At 36.2% G+C, this 22,421-nt stretch overlaps 1 protein-coding gene across 1 annotated transcript in view; it reads right to left on the bottom strand.

The window, feature by feature from the left end:
• KIAA0825 (KIAA0825 ortholog) overlaps window positions 1-22,421 on the bottom strand; it is a 441,165-nt gene that overhangs the window by 291,153 nt on the left and 127,591 nt on the right. The window contains exons 6-9 of the mRNA XM_056112442.1: window positions 16,264-16,425; window positions 7,581-7,675; window positions 3,035-3,250; window positions 188-453 (exon numbers count right to left, since the gene is read on the bottom strand). Of these exons, the coding sequence (XP_055968417.1) occupies window positions 188-453; window positions 3,035-3,250; window positions 7,581-7,675; window positions 16,264-16,425 (739 nt within the window). The remainder of the gene's footprint in view (window positions 1-187; window positions 454-3,034; window positions 3,251-7,580; window positions 7,676-16,263; window positions 16,426-22,421) is intronic.

Below are 22,421 nucleotides of genomic sequence, written 5' to 3'. Positions count from 1 at the left end.
TTAGTATCTATGTGTCTGATTTTTATTCCACGCTCCAGCATCTTGATATTTCCCAGTCAAGACAAATGAAACCCATTTATCATATTCGTTATCATTTTTTTTAGGTATCATCATCAAATTTCACTCCTGTGATATCGAAAGATTACATGTTACTTTGAGTATGACCATTAATTTCAACAATACTCACTTCTTAGTAGTTTCTTTCATCAAATCATCATATTGTGTAAAATGCTGGAAGACATATACTGCTGTGGAGAGCAGAATGTGCAAGTTTTTCAGGGGTGCTTTGGAAGGAACCTCCTTGCCTCTCTCCTGCAGTCTTGCCAAGACAGCTGTTGCCACTTTACAACAGGCCTCCACAAAGTTTGCTCTAATTTCCTGAAAAGAATCATCTCTGCATGCCAGAGCCAGTGGAAGCATTGTGTCAAGTTTTTCCATGATGTCAGAACAAAACTAGGGAGAAATAAATGTAGCACCGAGTTATTTGTATTCTGACAGCACCATGTAATTTATGAAAAAGGAGCCAAATTCCTAAATAATAAATCTGCCATTAGAGAGCTATAGAATGGCATTAACCTTATAATAATCAACTTATCATATGTGGAAAGTAAAATGCTTTTCATTTAAATAAGGAAATGATAAAATGTTGCTTTTCTCTATATAGCTTTCAAACTTTGTGCTTATCAGTTAGACATTAAAAACAAACATATCAGCTTTACTTTGACAATATTTTTATGTGTAGTTAATAGAACTGAAAAACATAGCCTTGACATGAACATAACTATCATTGTAGAATCTATTTTAATTTTCGTTTGCTAAAATTTCACAGAAAGTTATTTAATCACTCCATTAGAATAAAGTAATATCTATTTGACTGAAATAGTCCAGGAGTATTACAAATGTTAAGTAACATATTATTGATAAAAAGTAAGTACTTCCAAAAATGTGTGTTTTTCAAATAGCTTTTCATGATTTGTTATGAGTTTGCTCCTCCTTAATGGCAAAGGAGATATTATCCTGGGAAGGCAAAATTTGCCTTCACTCCAAATCATCCCAAGGAGTGAGTTCCTGTGGAATGTTCTGGAGCCATGGTGTACAGACAGCATCCAAAATAAAAAAGAACAGCTTTAAGAAATTTCTTTTAAAAACATTTCAATCAGAGATTCCTGAACATATTGCGGATTTAATACTTAGCAACTGTATTTGTCTATTTCCATAATTACTTCCTATTTTCTTGATATGTTTTGTATTCGCAAACACACAAAAAATTTAAGACTGACACTAATGAAATGGAACATTCATTAAGGTGTGAATAACGATTTAAAATTAGATGAACAATTCAGGGATTCCAAGAGAGTTGCTGGATAAAACAGAAGCCGCCCGGCAAAATTTGGGTTTCAGATAAATAATGGATAACTGTCTTAGACTATGTTGTGGGCTAAGCTGTGTGCTCCAAAACTTCAGAGCTTAAAACCCTAAACCTAGAGACACAGCAGTGAATCCTGGAAGACAGCAGCTCGCCGGAGATCTCTCCGGATCCCCATATGGAGCCAATTCCACAGTGGCATCTCAGATGGAGCGGGTGTGCCCTCTACACCCACCCCAGATGAAACCCTGGCGACCACGAGCTTCCAGAAGCAAAACCCAGGTATGCGGGTTCAGGGACTAAGACTCCAGACCACATGCCTGCAGTGGAGTCAGGCCGGTCCTTCCAGTCTTCCGCCTCCCTGCCCACTTGTGTGGTCCTGGCTGTCAGGCCCACGAAACTTCCTTCGGGTGCCATTTCAGCGCATCAACAGCCTTGATCCGAAGATTCCAAATGAATCTCAAAATGGATTAGCTCCCAATAGGGATGTCTCTGGATCCCAACCATTTACAATTTTGGAATTCCAGAAACCGTGCGACCTCTCATAATATTCAAAATTAGCAACAGAAAATAAATGATCTAGCATCTGTCCCTGGCACGCAGGCTGGAATGGTGGTGGGAAGGTGTAATGGTGGTGGTATTGGTGTTGAAATATTGAATGTAATCAATTAATTTGTACACTCTTATGAAAATAAAATTTAAAAAATAAAAAAAATCCTAACCCGAAATACTTTATCATGTGACTATTAAAATATATGTTTAATAAAAAAGGCAATTAAGTGTAAAGGAGGTCTTATGGGTGGGCTGATTGGACTGGTAAGAACTGATAAGGAGGCCAGGTATTCTAGGGGAAAGGGCAGTTCAGAAAGAGAAGGGAGCACCAAATAAAGGGTGTTTGGAGAATCCTCCCAGGAGGGGAAATGCATGTTGAAAGTAGACTATGGACTGAACATGTTTGCCACTCAATGCCTCTTTTGCAGACCACAACACCCAAAAGGAGAGAGAGAACAAAGGGGAATGCCCTGCCACAGAGGCAGGGTGGGAGGGGGGGTGGGGGGGAATATTATCCATGGTGGTGGAAAATGGGCACTGGTGGAGGGATGGGTATTTGATCATTGTATGACCGAAACCCAAGCACAAAGATTTGTAAATCTTCAACTGTACCTCATGGTGCTTCACTAATAAAATTTAAAAAATAAAGAACTGATAAGGAGAAGAAATTGGGTCACAGATATATACACAGGGGGAAAGACTGCTGAAGAAACCAACATTTTTTCTCACTTCTTGTCTCCAACTCCAGAGATACAAGAATGAATTTCTGTTGTTTGATCCCTTATCCTACTAAAAAAAAATTTCACAAACTGATAAAATACTTTAACACTTTCATTCTCCGGAGTTTCTCTTGGAGTCAGTCAGAGGTATAATTCAAACAAGTAATTCTCCCAATTCCCCAGGAATCACAGGCACCCTTTTCCTCATTGGTTCATGGACTAACATACTGGCAGCAGTTTTAAATGCTCTTCACCAGTAGTGGCCCAAGTGTTTGCAAAGAGATCGCCGTATTTGTCTGCTTTTGCATAGATTCCCTGTGCAATGATTTATATTTAAAAACCAAAACAAAATACATTATGCCCATCCACAAACTGAAAGGATTTCATCGATATTTGCCTTTGCAATTTTCTTTGGCTCATCCAAGTGGCTGTCTTGCCAAACTTGCTGGACGTTTTCAAGATGCATAACATAGCTCACAGGCAAAGATCTCTCATTCTGCTCCCATTGGAGAATTTTTGTGGAAAAGTCTTTAATTGCCGTTGCTATAGAATGTGCCATGGGAAGAGACACTTCTCTAAATGCACTTCTCCAGCCAAAATCTGGCAAAATATCCTAAAATAAAAATTTATATTAACTCGTATTAATTTTAGCTCAGCAACAAGTACTTCTTTTGTTATAGGCAAAGTTATTACTTTCATTCAGAAGGTTCAATATTGGTACTCTTTGATAAACTGTAAAAGCCATTCTTATAACTTGAAAAATATTACCTAGTGAATAAAGCAATATACAAAAAACATGTGCATTCTTTACACACAGTAAATACTGACATTTAATTTTAATTCATCAGTAGATTTAATCAAAAACTTTTTCAAAATGTAATTTTTAAATATAGTTCAATAAAACCATCTTTATGAGAGCTGAGTATTACACTTACTATTTATCACATAAAGCAACCTTTGAATTCGATATATTTAATAAAGTCTAAATTAGATTTTTATAGTGTTTTTTATGGTTTATTGTTAACAAGTACTGCAATACAAAACAGCATTTAATATTCAATCTTTTATTTCTTTCTCATTCTCAGAAATAAGATCGGCCCTGAAAAATAGCAATAAAAAGTGAATTTCTCAGAGAAAAATACACCACTACACCTTTCTAGATTTTTACTTGCTGAGAGTTTCATTTAATTTCTTCACCCACAAAGTAGTAAGCAACACTATTTTGGTTGCAGAAAATGAGGAATCAAAATAGTTTGCTTTGCTCTGTGTGAACAGGTAGGAAAAGTTGGAGTGAAGACTGGAGCTTTAGGGGTTTTTTTTAAACTATTTTTTTTGGCATTTAGCACATATAGTAATTTGTTTATGAATGTACAGTCACCCAAGTCCTCTAATGTTCTCTAAAGTAGACCCTTCAGAAGACCCTACATGTTCAATATCTCTGCCTGAACTAGTATTTCTGCCTGAACTACTGTTTTTCTGGCTCACCTGTTTTTCTTGTTAGAAAAAAATAACTTAGGGGCTGGAGAGATAATACAGTGGGTAAGGATCTTGCCTTACATGTGGCATATCTGGGTTTGATCCCCTGAGCACCTCCAGAAATGAGTTCTGAATGTAGAGCCAGGAGTAAACCCTAAGCATTGCCAAGGTTAATATAATTATCATGTTGATATTCTATGATACTATGGTTACATATTATATCATATAATATATAGCACTGTAGTACTGTCTTCCCGTTGTTCATGGATTTGCTCATGCGGGCACCAGTAATGTCTCTATTGTGAGACTTGTTGTTACTTTTTTTTTTTGGCATATCGAATACACCACAGGGAGCTTGCCAGGCTGTGCCATGCGGGCGGGATACTCTTGGTAGCTTGCCAGGCTCTCTGAGAGGGATGGAGGAATCAAACCCGGGTTGGCCATGTGCAAGGCAAACATCCTACCCTCTGTGTGGAGCGATAGCATATAACATATAGAATATATAAAATCTGAAATTATATATGATTATATTTTATGATTTCATGACTCCCAAATCAGTAAAAGCAGTTTTCATTTTCTTTTTTTTTTTGGTTCACACCCCCCGGGATGCACAGGGGTTACTCCTGGCTTTGCACTCAGGAATTACTCGTGGCGGTGCTCAGGGGACCATATGGGATGTTGGGAATGGAACCTGGGTCGGCCACGTGCAAGGCAAATGCCCTACCCGCTGTACTATCACTCCAGCCCCCTTGTTTTCTATTTTCATTGAACTTATAATTAAACTTTGCTTTCTAAAATTTACTTAAACCTTTAGTATCAAAGGGCTAGGAAATACAATACTCATCTCATAGTTTGAAAATAATCAATAACTGAGTATACTCAGTTCATATAAAAATATTTCTTGTAAGTCAAATTCAGAAATATTTCCTTGGGATATATTTAGGGTAGAAATATAAAAAGAAAACTAGCTTCATGAAAATTAAAAAGAACAAAAACAACAACTACTACTAGTACTATTGTTTGTTCTTTCCATCAGGGGAATGTCTATTAATTAAAATCATTCATTCATTCACAACGGAAATATGTTCTATAAAAACTGTCAATAATTTACATGGCTACACTGACCATTAGCATATGTGTGTTTATGTGCAATAATGATTACCTTTGTGCTTGGTAAATTATACAAGATTATATGTTATCTAATCAAAATTCTTTTAAAAATGCAGAAAGCCAAGCACATTAGTAGCTTATCTAAAAAAAGAAAACTGTAGTTTTTACTATCGCCAGAGAAATAGTACAGGAGGTAAGGTCATTGATTGCCTTGTACACGGTCAACTCTCATTCAATTTACGGCACTGCATCCCTGAGCAGAGTACGAGGAGAAAGCTCTGAGCAATACCAGATGTATAGCACAAAACAAAACAAGTCTACTAGTTCATGTGAAAAACCTTTTGCTTATTTCTACTCTTCTTTCTGATGTTTGCCGTTATACATAGTCCAGGTAAACTAGAGAATAATTACTCTCTGATTCAGGGAATGACTATCTTTTGGTCCTTAACTCATATTGTAATTTATTTATGAATGTATATTCACCCAAATCCTCTATAAAAGTATAAAAAAACATTAAGGTTAGTGGGCCAAAACTATGATTAGAATTAATTCCTATTTTAATGTAATCTTGTTTACAATAATAATCTACCTCCTCCAACTTCAGAAGATTCTACATGTGCCACAGAGGAAACACTGTGGTTTTCTGCTCTGCACAAAGAGTACATACAAATTCGTCCTTTTGTGTGTGTGTGAGAGAGAGAGAGAATCACGCCAGGTGTGTTCAGGTCTTACTGGGCTCAGGGATCACTCAGAGATGACTTTTGTTTAAAGTATAATATAGACATTTGCATTTTACTGACTTTCTCTGTGAAAGCTATGTTATTACGACCTTGTATGGTGTGACACTGGAGTCAGCCCAAGATCTCACATATGAGACATGCGCTTTACCAATGAGACACATTCCTTACCCCAAAACATTCTGTTGTGTGCCTTTAAAATTTTTTTACCTACGAGATGAGTTAAGATTCACTGAAAAAACCAAACACCACTCCAAAGGAAAAATTTTAGTGTAGATTGTTAGATACAAAGGTGATGGGGACTTGGTGAGTTGGGTTATAAAGCAGGACAGACAGTAGTTAGCCGGAGGCCATAACCATTGACAAGGCTGGGGAAATGCAGAGAAGGGGGTAAGAGAGTTTAGTTCTGGGGCCACCAAAGCAGACCTGTCGGATGGAACCATGGAGGGAGGAACACGTGCTGGGAGCAGTGCCAATGTCTCAGCTAGTTACAGCTACTACTACATATGTTCCCTAAAACAGCAGGGTTAGATATACTTTAGTTCCTGTCCAACATCTCCTCTCGAGTCTTCCATCAATTTCCCTGATCAAACCACTCCAGAATTCAGAAAGCAAAGAAGTCGGAAGACATAGCTCTCAAGAATATAGAGCAGATCAGATCAGATCAGATCAGATCATCGTGTTATTTGTCGATTGCCTCGAGCAGGCCCCAGTAACGTCTCCTTCATCCTAGCCCTGAGAATATATTCAAGGCTCTTTAGGAGAATGAGACCCATCATTGTTACTGGTATTTGGCATATTGGGGACGCCACGGGGAGTTTGCCAGACTCTGCCGTGTGGGCAGGCTACATTCGGTAGCCTGCCAGATTGTCAAAGTAGGAATGACATAATAAAATGTCATAATAAGATGTCATAATAAGATGTCATAATAAGATGTCGCGCGGCCACGAGCAGAATAGGGAATGAATTCTAATGCACCTGAGCAAAAACAGGGGCATGATGGGCACCCTAGATAGTAAGACGCCAGTTCAAAATATTTTTTCTGTGGCTGGATAGTACAGGAAGTAAGGCACTTGCATTGTATGTGGCTCACCCAGACTTGATCCACATATGTTCCCCTGAGCACAGAGCAAGAGTAGACCCTAAGCAGCACGGGTTTGGTCCAGAGTCTTAAATTACAGACCCAAAGTTAGAATGAAAACAAATAATTCTTTATTCCTTGGGGGATGGGGGGGTGGGAGAGGTGGGGCATATCCAGCAGTACATAGGGCTTAAACATGGCTTTCCTTTCAGGAATCACTTCTGCTGGGCCCAGGAAACCATCTGGAGTGCCTGGGATCAATCCCAGGTGGGCCACATGCAAGGCCAAGTGCCCTACTCACTGTGCACTGCTCCGGTCAGAAAACAAACAACACTTGGCTCTCAGATCCCTCCCCTTCCTGTAGTCGAGGTTGTGTAGGAGAGCAGTGTCGCTACTAAATTAGTTTTCTGTCAAAAACACACAAGTCAGTTTTCCGGCATTATTTTTCAGCAGCAAAAGCTAATACTTTAATTCATAACTTGTTCACAGACATACACTGATGCAATTAAATAAATAACTACCTTTTCTCCTTCACTTACCTCTTTTATGGGTAGCAATTGCTCTGAGAAAATACTGGTTTTACTTTCTCTAAATTTCTCTGTTACAACTTCCCTATTGAGTGTCCCCAAAATGCCTATGCAGCGGAAAAAGAAAACATGAACACATTAAGAAAACAAACCATACTAGATGTGATTAATAGGTTCAAGTTAAAATAATGTAAAACACCTCTATCCATTATGTGTACACACATATGCCAGGAAACAGAGACCACACTCAATAAGATGTAGGGTGTTGGGTTTTTTCCCATCATAATCAGGACAAACTTAGAGATGTCTCTTCAACATGTATAAATGGATAAAATCAAAGTCATTCATATAATATCATTCAAATATATTATCTGATGTAATATATTTATAAACTCCAGATCCTTTTGTTATCACCTTACTTCATATTGGTAGTTAGCATGTAAAGAAAGTAAACATTATCTTAATTTTTCATTTAAAAAGTTAAACTCTAAGGCACTATACTTATAAACAGAGATGTTTCTTAGCACATTATTCCTTTCTAAAAACAAGAAAAAACAAAAGTACATGAACATATCAGAAAAAAAAATCATACTCCTAATAAGTATATCAATAATTCATTGGAAAAGCACACTAATGTCTAGCTCTTAAGATAGAACTATATCCTCAACCTTTTATTCATTGATTTTTATAATTAAAGAACTCTTGATGATGGGGAAAAAAACTAAAAATATAATGAATAAATATGCAAAAATAAATCTTTCTACTTTTTGAAAACAAAAGTTCTATTACTGATAATTTAATTTGATATGAATGATTTAGTATTTCGCCTTTTTATTTTTTCTTAAGCTTGATGTGATAATGAATTATGTATGACATGCATTTTTGCTTTAAGTATGATAATGCAATTTTTCTTTCTATTTTAAGACTTGTAAGGGCTATTTTTTCCTTATGCTGTGGGAAGAGAAAATTTCAAAATCTCATTAATTCTTCTCAGTAGGGTTCATTAACCTAATATGAGGATTCAAATGTAGTTCTGTGAGCTTAGTTATGAATGATGCCTAAGAACAAAACACTATTTTGTTCTGATGTTAAAGTTAATTTCAAAATTCTAAATGAAATTGCAAATGAAAGTATTCAGTGAGGGACAAAACCCATTTTGTGGGTGATGACAACATTATTTTGGGGACATTTTTGTTGGTTTTTTTTTTTTTTTGCGTTAACATCCAGCAGTGTTCAGGGCTTACTCCTGGATCTGGCTCAGGGATCATTCCTGGCAATGCTCAGATGCAATGTCAGGGATTGAACTGAGGTCAGCCACATGCAAGGCAATTGCTTTAACCTCTGTACTATCTCTCTGGCTCCCTTTTGGGAATATCAGAATCTGTCTATTCTGTGGAAAAATTTTCCTCAATTGTGTTGCTATTTTTGTTTTATGAATACTTGTGAGAACTTGATTAAAGCAATAGACCATCCATCCCAAATGCACAATGTGACAATGACAGCAAACAGGTGCATGTGCATACAATCTCCACTTTCTCCACCCTGCAGCAGACTCACACACCCTTTGGTAAAAATTGTCCCTGAATCCCAAGGAGCCATGCACTGAAGCTTAACAATATAGCTTTAATTCTGAACATACATCACAATATAGAGTAGATTTTAGACTTCACATTCTACCACCTAACCCAAAATACTTTCTCTCTGTTTTGCATCTCATTATGCATTTTTAAGATAGTATCATAAATTAGTGTCAATTTCATAAACTGAGATAAAAATTCAGCTTAATCAGAAAGTTTTAACGAAGAAAAATGAAACTTATAAGGAATTAAAAGAAAATAAATAATAATTTTCCAAAGGTCTGTTCTCTACTTTTCAGTAGGACAAAAAATTTAGAAGATAAAATGATTCTGCAAAACAAAAATCTTGTTAACAGCCAAAATAAAGATGACAAATTGACTTAGTACTCCCTCATAGTTTTTTGTATGTCCATTTTCTGAAGTTAAATCAGCTTTAGTTTTTAGAATAATTTTTGGTAAGGAAAATTAAGCAGAAAACATAGAAAGGAGACATATACTCCTCACTTTTCCCTCAGTTTCCCCTATTTTTAACTCCTTCCATGTCTGAAATATAAAACTAGTGATTCAATATTGAGATATAGTTTTAACTAAAGTCCATTGTTCATATTTAGATTCATTCTTTGTGTCTATATGCCAAAAACAATAAAAACAAGTCTCACAATGGAAAGGGTACTGGTGCCCACTCGAGTAAATCAATAAACAATGGGAGGACAGTGCTACCGTGCAGTGCAGAGCAATCTGACTTAGCCAAATGTATAATGTCTCATACCCAGTATTACGGTAGTTTACAGAAAATTTTGTAAATCTCCTGTGCTTTACCTGTTTCTCTGCTCCCCTTCACATACCTGGAAACTACTAATCTTTTTTACTATTTCTATACTTTTACTATATTTTGTTTATTCCAGAATATCATTTAAATGGTATTATACAGTATGTCTTATACAGTATTATACAGGTATTATACAGTATGTAGCACTGTAGCACTGTCCTCCCGTTGTTCATTGATTTGCTCGTGCAAGCCCAGTAACTTCTCCATTGTGAGACTTGTTACTGTGGTTGGCATATCGAATACGTCACAGGTAGCTTGCCAGGCTTTGCCGTGGGGGCAAGATACTCTCCATAGCTTGCCGGGCTCTCCGAGAGGGGCGGAGAAATTGAACCCGGCTTGGCGGGGGCCTGCTGCTTGCAAGGCAAACGCCCTACTGCTGTGCTATTGCTCCAGGCTATTATACGGTATATACTTTTGTGAATTGACTTTTTTCACTTGCAATATGCATTTAATATATGCATTCAAAGTTTCTTTGTCTTTTCATGACTTGGTATTTCATTTCATATTCTCATCAAATAATGTACCACCATATTTTTATAGTTTTTATACCACCATATTTCGTAGTTTATTCTACCTACTGAAGGACTTCTCAGTTGTTTCCACATTATAATACGGGTATTATAAGCATTTGTGTGAAGGGTTTTACTGAAGTATAAGGAATTCTTAACTTTTAAAAATTATTTATAAAACATGAACATATTTTCAGTTCATTTAAATAAATTCTCAGGAGAATAATTATTGCGGCCTATAAGACTGTGTTTAGTTTTGTAAGACAATGTTTAGTTTTGTAAGATATCGTCAAACCATCTACCAAAGAGTCAATACTATCTTGCATTCCTATGAGCATGTTCCATATGCTCATAGAATTTGGTATTAATAACAACTGTTTTTGACTATACACCCTAATCGATGTGTACTTGTATCTCTTTTATTTGTTTGTATTTTCCTGATAATGTATGAGCTTGAGTTTATTGAGCATATTTTCCTAGGATCATTGAATATCTTTTCTTAGGCTTTACCATCTGTGTATCTGCTTTGGTAAGGTGTCTTTCCAGGTCCTCTGTCCATTCTACAAATTGACTTTTTCTTTTCTCTTGTTGAATTTGAAGTTCTTTGTATATTTCAAAGACAAACACTTTGTCAGATAACAGTTTCACCAATATTTTTCCTTAGCTCGTGGATTTTCTTTGTATTTTCTTAATGATCATATCTCTTAGCTTGGCAATTCCATTTTTAAATTTTACTTCCTAGATGTACATATGCACATAAAAGATATAGCTCAAGAAAATTTGCTCTGCCATGTTTTTGTATTTGTGCTTCTGTATTTTGTGGTGACAAGGAGGAATAAAAGAACCCTAAGCACCCTTATACACAACTGACTAAAGGATGGGACATGTACCAAAGGAGAGTTATTTAGCAGTTAGAAAGAATAAGGTAGCTCTACATGATTATTAGTGAAAAGGAACTCTACACAGGATGATAAGGTACATTGTGCTATTTTTACATGGATAAGTTTATATGAACGTAGTCACCTACAGAAAGGAAAACCAGACAAAGGAAGTGGAAAAGACAATTTCACCATATAACATTTTCCTATTTATATATGAATATATATACACATACATACATACATACATATATGTAGCTTTTCTCTCTCTCTCTCTCTCTCTCTCTCTCTCTCTTTCTCTCTCTCTCTCTCTATATATATATATATCAGTTCCCTAAAGCTTTTGCTGGTGATCAGTTCTATGGTAAAGAAAATTAGTAAGCAAATGTGAAAATCTTCAAAATATAATCTTCTTCCCTCAAATTTAAAGATTAAAAAGTATCTCGGTCCTAAAAGAAAATTTACGGGATCATTTTAAAGCAGCTTAGAGAGTCTCGACTATTAATTTTCATGGTTTTAATAAATAGTGGAATTCTTATATTTGTCCGTATGGTCAATTTCAAATTTAGATACTGTAAAAGTGTGAGCTCTGTAAACACTTTACACGTTATTTCACTTTTTTAGAATGTATTAAAACTGTCGATAATTATTAGCATTATCTAGAGCAGATGGTCTCTTAGGCCCATCCCACTAAAAATGTAGTTACTGACATGATGTCTATTTAACCGTACGCCCAGATTAAGAACCTAGGTAGAGTGCAAAGGGTCACAGAAATGCCAGCTGCCGAGCGGCCTCCCACTACAGAGCTCGCTGTGGTTCATTTTTCGCTTCTGGCTAGCTTCAACACTGCGGCTTTCTTTCATAGAGAGAGAGTCGAGGTTGGCAGTACTTCCCTGTGACATCCACTTTCACACCCAAATTGGTCTTCATAGGCTCCCATTGTGCACACTACAAAGCAACTTGCCTTGTTGGCAGCTCTAAGTGGGAACTACAAGTCTTTCTTTTCTTCACTGCTCTTTACTGGCTCACAAGCAACCTCCCACCAAAAGCCGAATCTGTAGAAGAGACTACATCCAAGAGATAATACTATGAAAAAGTATGAAGAGAAGCCCAGGTGGCCACCTTGCAAATTTCCGATGTGGAAGCCTTCGACCTCTCTGCCCAAGAAACAGCGAAAGTCCTAGTGTAATGAGCTTTACAAACCCTAGGAGCCTCTTTACCTTAACTACATACGCCTCCCTAATACAATCCCTTAACCATCCAGCTAAGGAACTCTTAGAAGCCATTTGACCCCTCTTAAGACCCCCTAAGAGTACAAACAATCTTTCAGAAGATCTGAAATCTTTGATTCTTCTGAGACAAACCCTAAGTGTTCTTACATCCAATTGAAACAGCCATTGCTCTCTGTCATTGCTGGGGCTAAAAAAAAAATGATGGCCAAGAAGCCTCCTGGTTTAGATAAATCTCAGATGCCACCTTTGGAAAGATTGAGGAACTGCCCCAAACAACTTTATTCTCAAGGCATATTAGAAATGGCCCGTAAATCAAACCCAAGGGTCATCCATAAGAGGTGATGACCTCAAACAAATACAGTTAGTCACTGCGCCAGTCAAATAATGCCCTATCAATTTATGAAATAACCAAAACAGAAAACCTTCAAATCATGGCCACACAATAACAAATAAAAACAATGAGCAGATCTTTTTTTTCTCAAAAAATATTATTGTGTCTCTACAAAATCTGTTGGGTTACGTTCAGATTTCTAAGAGCAGAGCCAATTTGGCAAGTCTACATTATAGGAGGTAAATATCAAAGGAAAAAGTAAAATATTTGGTTAATCATCTTCATTTTTTCTCTATGTGATGTTATGCACCTGGATTTTTTTTAACATCTGGGCAATGGAAAAAAATCACTTTTTGTCACATTGTTTTGGTTACATAGACATAGTAGGCAAATCCTTCCAAGATCTTTATTAGCAAAATGTGCCCTCAATCAAAAAAAAATACACAGGAAACCAAATGGTTTCCTCTATTTTCCTCATTCTCTGCCACAAAAGGTTTCTAAGCAAAACTCTCTGGATAACTTACGATTAATTTGGTTTCTTTAATCATCCATTTCAAGGAATCTTTTCCTTCCTGTTTTAAGAAACCAGTGCTTTTGATAAGAATGGATCGCCTTGGCTACACTAAATAAGACATTTAAGATTTTCTTGACAATTTCCCTCAACATCATTCTTTTCAGGGAGCCATTTACATAAAGTTATGTCAGATTAAATCAGTCTCGGCTTTGTTACCAAAAAGTGAATTTCAACATTGAAGAACACAAATATCACATGGGGATATTCTAGTTCTCAGACATTCTAAACCTGTCCTTCAAAATGTCTTCCACATGCTCTGTCTGATAATTCACAAAGACATTTCTATAAAACATTGTGATTAATGTGATGTTGAAGTTGGTTTTATCTGTCATGTTGCTTATATAGTAACAAATTTGGGACCTATTATATCAAAATTATGTGCTTTATCTGTAGATTTTATTCAATAATGGTAACCATTGCTTTCAAATATCTCAAATATATAGTCTGCAAGACTCATGCTTGATCCTAACGTTAGGGAGTTGTGTCTGCACTTTTTCCTCCTTTCATTCTGAAATCAGTGGCAAAACTTTGTTTCAAATCTTGGCCATTTCATTTTTATACCTTTAACTACGTCTTTCTGAAATAATTCTAATTCTTAACTCATGCTGTCTTTGGGTAGGATAGAATTGGATTAATCCAAAGTGTAGGAGTCTTGAGATTTGAAATTTACTCTGTTTCTTGATCTATTCCTCAAAAAATATCATCCAAGGGTATGAGTCGAGGATGCCAAATCTCAGCAAGAATAATGAATAATAACTAACATGAAAGTCAATTTCTCAGTCAAAAATTAGGATTCCATATTTCTCTATTTAGACCTCTCTTTGACCTAGTCATTCTATCTATAAGATCCTTTCAGGGCTCATACCATCTGCTAATCTGCTAATTAATTAAATCTACCTTTTCAATCTACTTTGGGGGTGATAGGGATGAACTGAACAAACCAGAGGGGCTAGTCCTGCCTCTGTGCTCAGTAGTGACTCCTGGTGGTGCTCAGGTAACATATATGGTACCGGGGATTGAACTGGTGTCAGCATCATGCATGACAAATAAATGCCTTACTCCCTGTACTATCTCTTATGTCCCTGTCTTCCTTTAAATTTATAGGCTATGTTATATAATTTTTATTATCAATATAATCAGCTTTATAATCTATATCCCATATTTTCTTCAAATTATTTTCAAATTTGGAAAAGTCATTCACACATTTATTTTATAATTTAACAGCGCTATTAGTGCTTAATCTGAAATGTAGAATGGTGAAGCGTGCTTAACGTAAAACAAACTCCAAGCTTGTAATTTACTAATTTTTTTTACTGAAGCAAAGTAAAGAAATACATTAGTAAGCAAATTAAACTAAATAAGAAATCCACTTGTGGGGTTAATTATTCCAACTGATTTTAATCACTTTTCTCACTCATTTTGCTTAGCAAATGCAACTTTATCATTAGTAAAAAATAATATATGGTTATTTTTCCAAACAAACTCTCAACATATACATGTGTGTATAAAATATGCATTCCTACATAGAGTACCATATGAGAGAACTCTGAAAGTTAGAAGTGATCTTAGATATGAAAATATAAGGCACATCTTAATCACAATGTCTTTGATTCTACCTTTAAATTTAGAAACATTTTATTACACATGATTTTGTTAAGACCACCAAATGTAAAACATATTAAATATAGTTATTATTCTAACAACTCACATTTATTTTTGTTTCTGATGTTAGGCATTGTCTTAAATGATTCCACTACAACATTTCACTCTTATAACCCTATATAAAAGAATTTAAAGTGTTGAATGTATTATGCAACATGGCTTGTTTTGTTTTAGAACCATGCCTGACAGTGCTCAGGGATTTCTTCTGGCTCTGTATTATAGGGCTCAGCTCTGGAAATCAGTCCTGGTGGTACTTGGCAGAGCACAGTGGTGCAGAGACTTATAGGGAACAGCCACATAAGAAGCAAGCACCTACACATCTATTTTAAAAAAATTTATATTTGGATTTTTTTTTATGAGGGAACCTCACCCAGCAGTCCCAGGGCTTACTCCTGGCTCTGCACTCAGGGATCACTCCTGGTAGTACTGGTAGACCACTTGTAGTGCCAGGAATGAAACCCATGTTAAGCTGCAAGCAGGCAAGGCAACGAAACTACCGCAATACTATCTCTCCAGCCCCACGCCATATTTTCAAGGTGAGAAAACTGAGGTCTAGCAAAACTAAATTTTCTCAAGTTTATCAGACTGCATTGGAAGAAGAGACGCTAACAGATCGTCCAATTTCTTAGTTTTTTTCCATATATCAGACTATTTCATTGATTTTAAAATAAACTGATCCGACATTAAGAAAAATGATATAGAAATGATTTAACATGCTTTGTCAATTAAAACAACTATAAAATTTTCCACATATAAGAAATAAAAAATGTCATTTCACGGTGCACATATTTACTGCTTAATTAAATAATTACACCACATTTTAAAATAATAATAGTATAATAGGAGAAAGGATGACTAGAAATGATTCTTAGATTTATATTCTCACACACACACACACACACACACACACACACACACACACACATTTTTGTTTGTTTTTGCTATGGGGTCACAACCAGTACTACTCAGGGCTTGCTTACTCCTGGTGGTGCAAGGAGAACATATGTAGTGCTGGGGATTGAATCCGAGTCAGCCAAGGCAACACAAGTGCCTAACCATTATTTTATCCTCTCTAGCTCCAATACAAACTACAAACATATTACCTGAAGTATTCCTAGGTATCAGGAGTGACAAAAATATTTCATCAAACAATTCTTGAACATCTTTTTCCATCTTCAAAAGGATTTTTATGAGATGCGACAAGAATTTTAGTTCATCTAAGGAGAGGAAGCAGTTTTTTTCTTTCTTTAGGCATTCAGGAATAACTGTAAAAAGAGGAGATGTACATTTTATTTTTTTTTCTTAACAAGTACCAGAATAATCTATGTGATTCCATTACTAACATTCAAGATAGTGCTGAAAATCCTAGCAAGAGGAATTAAATTTTTAAAAAGATAAAAAAAAAAACCCTAAATTAGAAAGGATGTAGTAAAATCAACACTCTTTGAAGATGATAAAATAATATTCAGAGAAAATACATGCATAATAGTATACATAGTAATCTATGCATTCAAATATGCATTAAAAGGCTATTGAATAATAAACAATATAGTTAAATAAAAGTCTGAAAAATTAATATGCAAAAATCTGTTGATTTTCTCTATTAAATAATGAACTAGCAGAAAGAGAAATCAGGAAAAAAATTCCCATTTAAAATACTATGGAAAGGAATAAAAAGATTTGGAATATATTTAACAAAAAAATTGAAAGACCTATACACTGAAAATTACCAGACATTATTATATAGAAAAAAGACACAGAATTGGATAGAGTTGAAAAGATATTCCAAGTTCAGGTATTGGAAAAATTGGCATCATTAAATGACTATATAACCTAAAGCAAAATATGGTATCAATCCAATTTCTATCAAAATCCTAGTTGCATTCTTATCCCAAATAGAACAAAATCAACAAAATTTATGTGGAATTACACTCCCCCCCCCAAAAAAAAAACCTCTCAAAACACCCATAGAGCAAAAACACTGCTAAGAACAAAATGGAGTTATCATAATCCTCAATTTCAAACTATGTATGCTACAAAGTTATAATAATTAAAACTTCATAGCAATCAAATAAATACAACTTCACAGATTGATGGAGTTGGATAAGGGCCCAGAAAAAAAATTGCATATATGTGATCAATTGAGTTACAACAAAAGGATCCAATAGCTTAGAATGGAGCATATGAAGTCCTTTAAAGCATGGTTTCAGGAGATGGGACAACTACAATGCAAAAGAATAAAACTAAACCACTACCTAACACTGTTCACAAAAATTGATTCAAAATAGATTAAAGAACTGGATGCACAATCTGTAACCATACATTATATAAAAGAAAATATAGGTATTATGCACTTAGATATTAAGCTGAGAGATGTCTTGGGGGCATGACACTAAGGGCAGAGGAAATAAAATAAACAAATGATCTAAATTAAATTAATAAACTTCTCCATAGCAAATGAAACCTTTATCAAAACAAAGATTTGCACATCATATGTCCAACAAAAGATTGATATCCAAAATACTTAAAAACAATTTCACAAAGTGGTCTATAGATAATACAAATAGATACATTAAAAAAAATCAAACTTTTATACTAAACTCCAGGTTAGAGAAAGGATATCTCCAAGACTTTAGAATTGTTTGGGGCCCAGAGTGATAGTATAGCAGGTAGGAAATTTGTCTTGCACGCGACCCACCCAAGTTTAATCCCTGAGGTCCCATGTGGTCTCCAGAGCATCATCAGGAGTGAATTCTGAGTGCAGAGCTAGGAGTAACCCCTCAACATCGCTGGGTATGACCCAAAAAAGAAAAAAAAAGTTGTTCATATTTTACTAAAAGAAAAACATTGCATAATAATACCATGTTTAAAAAATCGTGAAAATAGCACTGTGAAAATAGCACTGCACTGTTGCACTGTCCTCCCGTTGTTCATGGATTTTCTCAAACCGGCACTGGTAATGTCTCCATTGTGAGACTTGTAGTTACTGTTTTTTTGCATATCAAATACCCCATGGGGAGCTTGCTGGGCTCTGCCCTGCGGGCAGGATACTCTATGTAGCTTGCGCTGCTCTCCAAGAGGGATGGAGAAATCGAACCCGGGCCGGTCAGATGCATGGCAAACACCCTACGTGCTGTGCTATCAATCCAGTCCTGCGAAAATATTTCTATAAAAATATTTTTTAAGAACAATTTAAGAGAAAGAAAATTCTTTTTTTCCTTGTATATAATTATTGTAGTAGTTGTATATAATTATTGTAGTAGTTGATTCACTATAAATCACATGATTATTTTAATGATAAATTCTTAAACCCTTTAAGAGTGTGGGAATAAAACTAACATCACTATAATACAGGCATTAAGGCACTTGCCTTGTATTTGGTCAACCCTGGTTCCATCCCTGATTCCACATATGGTTCACCAAGCTATTGCCAGAAGTGACCCTTGAGCACACAGCCAGGATTATGCACTGAGCACCACCTAATGTGGTCCAAAAACCTAAAAAAAAAAACAAATATAATAGGGCCAAAGACATTACAGGGGATAAGGCATATGCCTTGCATGTGATCAACCTGGCTTGATCTTCAGCACCATACGGACCTGACCAGTAGTGGTGCATGAGCCAGGAGTAACCCCCAGCCCTGGCAGATATGGCCAAGATGAGTCCCTACCCCAGAGATCTGTCACAAACCACCACCCAGCAAAATGATTGACATCATAAATAGCACTTTTAATCAATTTTTTTTAGAATTTAAAGACTATTTCCTCTATTATTACTACTTATAAAACATTTAAGAAGTTTCTTAAGGCTTTTGTTTGTGCTGTTTGGGGCCATACTCGGCCATGATCAGGGGTTACTCCTGGCTCTGCCCTCAGAAATTACTCAGGAGACCATATGGGATACCAGGAATTACACCTGGGTTAGCTGCATACAAGGCAAGTATTCTACCCATTGTACTATCTCTCCCGCCCCCAAAAGTTTCTTAAGGCTTAATTAAAAATTGGGAAATTATAAGCATATGGGGGATGGAGCAATAGCACAGCGGTAGGGCGTTTGCCTTGCACGCAGCCAATATGGCCGACCCGAGTTCGATTCCTCCGCCCCTCTCGGAGAGCCCGGCAAGCTACCGAGAGTATCTCGCCCGCACGGCAGAGCCTGGCAAGCTCCCCGTGATGTATTCGATATGCCAAACACAGTAACAACAAGTTTCACGATGGAGACGTTACTGGGCCCGCTCGAGCAAATCGATGAACAACCGGAGGACCGTTATTCTAACCATTATAAGCATATGAAATAAACATAAAGTGGCTTTGGAGAAAAAGTATCAAGAGAACTACTTGTATAAGCCTGGTGATTCCATATGAAAACGATTACCCTCATCACGTGTATTTGGAATGAAGGTTCTAGAAATGTAACACTTTTATGACTAGTCTACCCCAGTGAAAATTTCAAATGCTGGCTTTGTTTGTAATCATTAGTTTTTCACTAAGGAACAAAAATGTCGTAGTATCCTTGCAGATAATATGAGAGATCTATGAACCAACATTAAAACACTAACAATACTCAGGAAAACTAGTCCATTTCTAAATTGATACTAACATAGGTACATCAAAATCTTTATCTAAAAAACTCGAGTTAATGCTCCCTTACTCCTATAGACATGCCAGAAAAATAAAGTAAATATAACAGCGTGTAACAAAGGTTTTGCCAGAATAACCAAGATCCCTAAGAGAAAAAGAATAAACAAATAGTTTGATTAGCTCATTGCTGGGTTTACTTGGCTTGTTTGACTTCTTTTAGGTTTTGCTTGTGTAGATTGGGAGGCTGGTTTAATTTCCTAATCAGAGCTTCCTGAAGTGAGAGATCCACCTCAAAGGGCTACTGAAGTGATGGGGAAGTAGGTGAGGGGTAGGAAATCACTGTAAGTGCTGTTGGGAGGTATTTTCTGTTTGCTATTTTAAGGAAGGCAATTTTGGGAGGTGAGGGCTAAGTGGGTTTTGTTGTTGTTTGTTTTTCCTTGAAAGGGTCAATTAAGTTTGGAAATCTCTGTTATAAATCATAAAGACGTGGCTTTTTGAACAAAAGTATTTATAAACAAAATAAGGTAAGGTAAAGGTAAAGGTAAAGGCCCTCCCGTTGTTCGTCTATTTGCTCGAGCGGGCCCAGTAACGTCTCCATTGGAGACTTTGTTGTTACTGTGTTTGGCATATCGAATACGTCACGGGGAACTTGCCAGGCTCTGCCGATAAACAAAATATATAAAGAATTTAAGAATACCTTCTATTCTGTACTTTTAAAGGCCACTCTGTAGAGTTTGGCTTAAAATTAAACATTTAGGGAGATTTCAGTAGTTTAATTATAAATCAGAGGTAATACACTAGGATATGGCTCAAGTGTTAGAACACATGCACTGCATGTTACTAAGATGCTGATTTCATCCCTTGCACAACCACCCCCTTCTCTGCTTAGCCACGCCACCACCCCCCACAATGGCTGTCTAGTAGGATCCCTACCATAACGAAAATAAACAAGCAAACTGGAAGTACTGTGTTTCTAAAGTTAACAACAAACTCCAGGTCTAAAACATTGTGGTCTTCGGAGTAGAACTATTTGTTCAAATCCTATCTAGGGGCCTAAAGATTCTCTATGAAGCATCTCGTTATTCTAAGACCCATGGATTGAGAGAAAATTTACTTTCCAGGAGTAAATAGTATCAAAAGGCAAATTGTTTCAAATTAACGAATCTCTAAGAAAGAGAACAGAATAATATGCATTACTCAAATATCATCATTCTTTTGGTCCTAAAGAAGTATGCTTAAATTAGAGGTCTATTAATGAATAGTCCTATACCTATCACTGTCAGCTCAGTGTTATCCAAGGGGTATTGCTAGGGTTCTTAACTTATGGGGAAAACAATCCAGTGATAATTTAATTTTGTGAAAATCCAGTGAAAGAGGCAGGATACTCAGCACAGTGGTTATGAGCCTTGCCATGCCTTGGGCGTAACAAGGTCAACCCAGGGCACCAGCAGGAGTGATTACTGAACACAGTCAGGAGTGAGCATTACGCACTGCAAGAGATTGCTCTTAAAAAAGCCAGTTAAGGGAAAATTAAACACAAAACATAAAATAGCATTTTCCGAGCTTATTTATTTTATTTCCCCACAATATTTAGAAACTGTCTAAAAATCAGACTCATTATTTCTATTTACCTGAGAATATGTATTCTTCTGTCATGTGGACTCTTAACTGGTAACCAAATAAGTAATAAATTCCTCTTAATTTTTGTCTTAACCAAATTCATCTCCTTTTCTTCTCCTCTTTTGTTTTGAAAAAATATTTTGTTTGTTAATTCCACCCCCCCCCGAAATATTTCTCCAAAAAACTTTACATGGAAACATCCATCTGTGGTTTACATTCTCCACCAAAGTCAACCTCGTCTTGATCTACTTAACTTTATTTAAATTACTATGAATTTTTTGCTCCAAAAAATTTCAGACATACAGCTTTACATACATTTATATGTAATCGCCATAAAATATTGGAGTAATCTTTTACCTGAAATAAATATTACTGAAATTGTTCATTTCATTTCATTTCATCATCCTGTTATTCGTCGATTGCCTCGAGCAGGCCCCAGTAACGTCTCCTTCATCCTAGCCCTGAGATTATATTCAAGGCTCTTTAGGAGAATGAGACCCATCATTGTTACTGGCATTTGGCATATTGGGTACGCCACGGGGAGTTTGCCAGACTCTGCCCTGTGGGCAGGCTACATTCGATAACCTGCAAGTTTGTCCAAAATAGGAATGAGACAATAAGATGTCATAAAAAAAAGTTCTGATAAGATGTCGCGCGACCGACATTGTTTCACATAAATTGTTATTTATTTATTTATTTCACATAAATTGTTATGTGAAATAAATGTTACAACAATAATCTCTCTCAACGTTAACGGTCTAAATTCACCAATAAAGGGACACAGAGTGGCAAAATGGATTCAGAGACAGAACCCAACATTCTGCTGCTTACAAGAAACTCATTTCAACAATCAGAGCAAACACAGACTCAAAGTCAAAGGATGGAAAACAATCCTACAAGCAAACAGCTCCCTTAAAAAAGCTAGGGTGGCCATACTAGTGTCCGACAACGTCAATTTTAGGTTGAAAACGATTAGAAGGGACAGCAAAAGCTATTTTGTATTCATCAAGGGATACATACAACAGGAAGAAATCACATTCTTAAATGTACACGCACCTAAT

Source organism: Sorex fumeus, unplaced genomic scaffold, assembly GCF_029834395.1.
Source record: "Sorex fumeus unplaced genomic scaffold, SorFum_2.1 ptg000018l, whole genome shotgun sequence".
Taxonomy (NCBI): domain Eukaryota; kingdom Metazoa; phylum Chordata; class Mammalia; order Eulipotyphla; family Soricidae; genus Sorex; species Sorex fumeus.
Note: the sequence above shows the minus strand (reverse complement) of the source record. Positions and strands in the feature narration are given on the sequence as shown.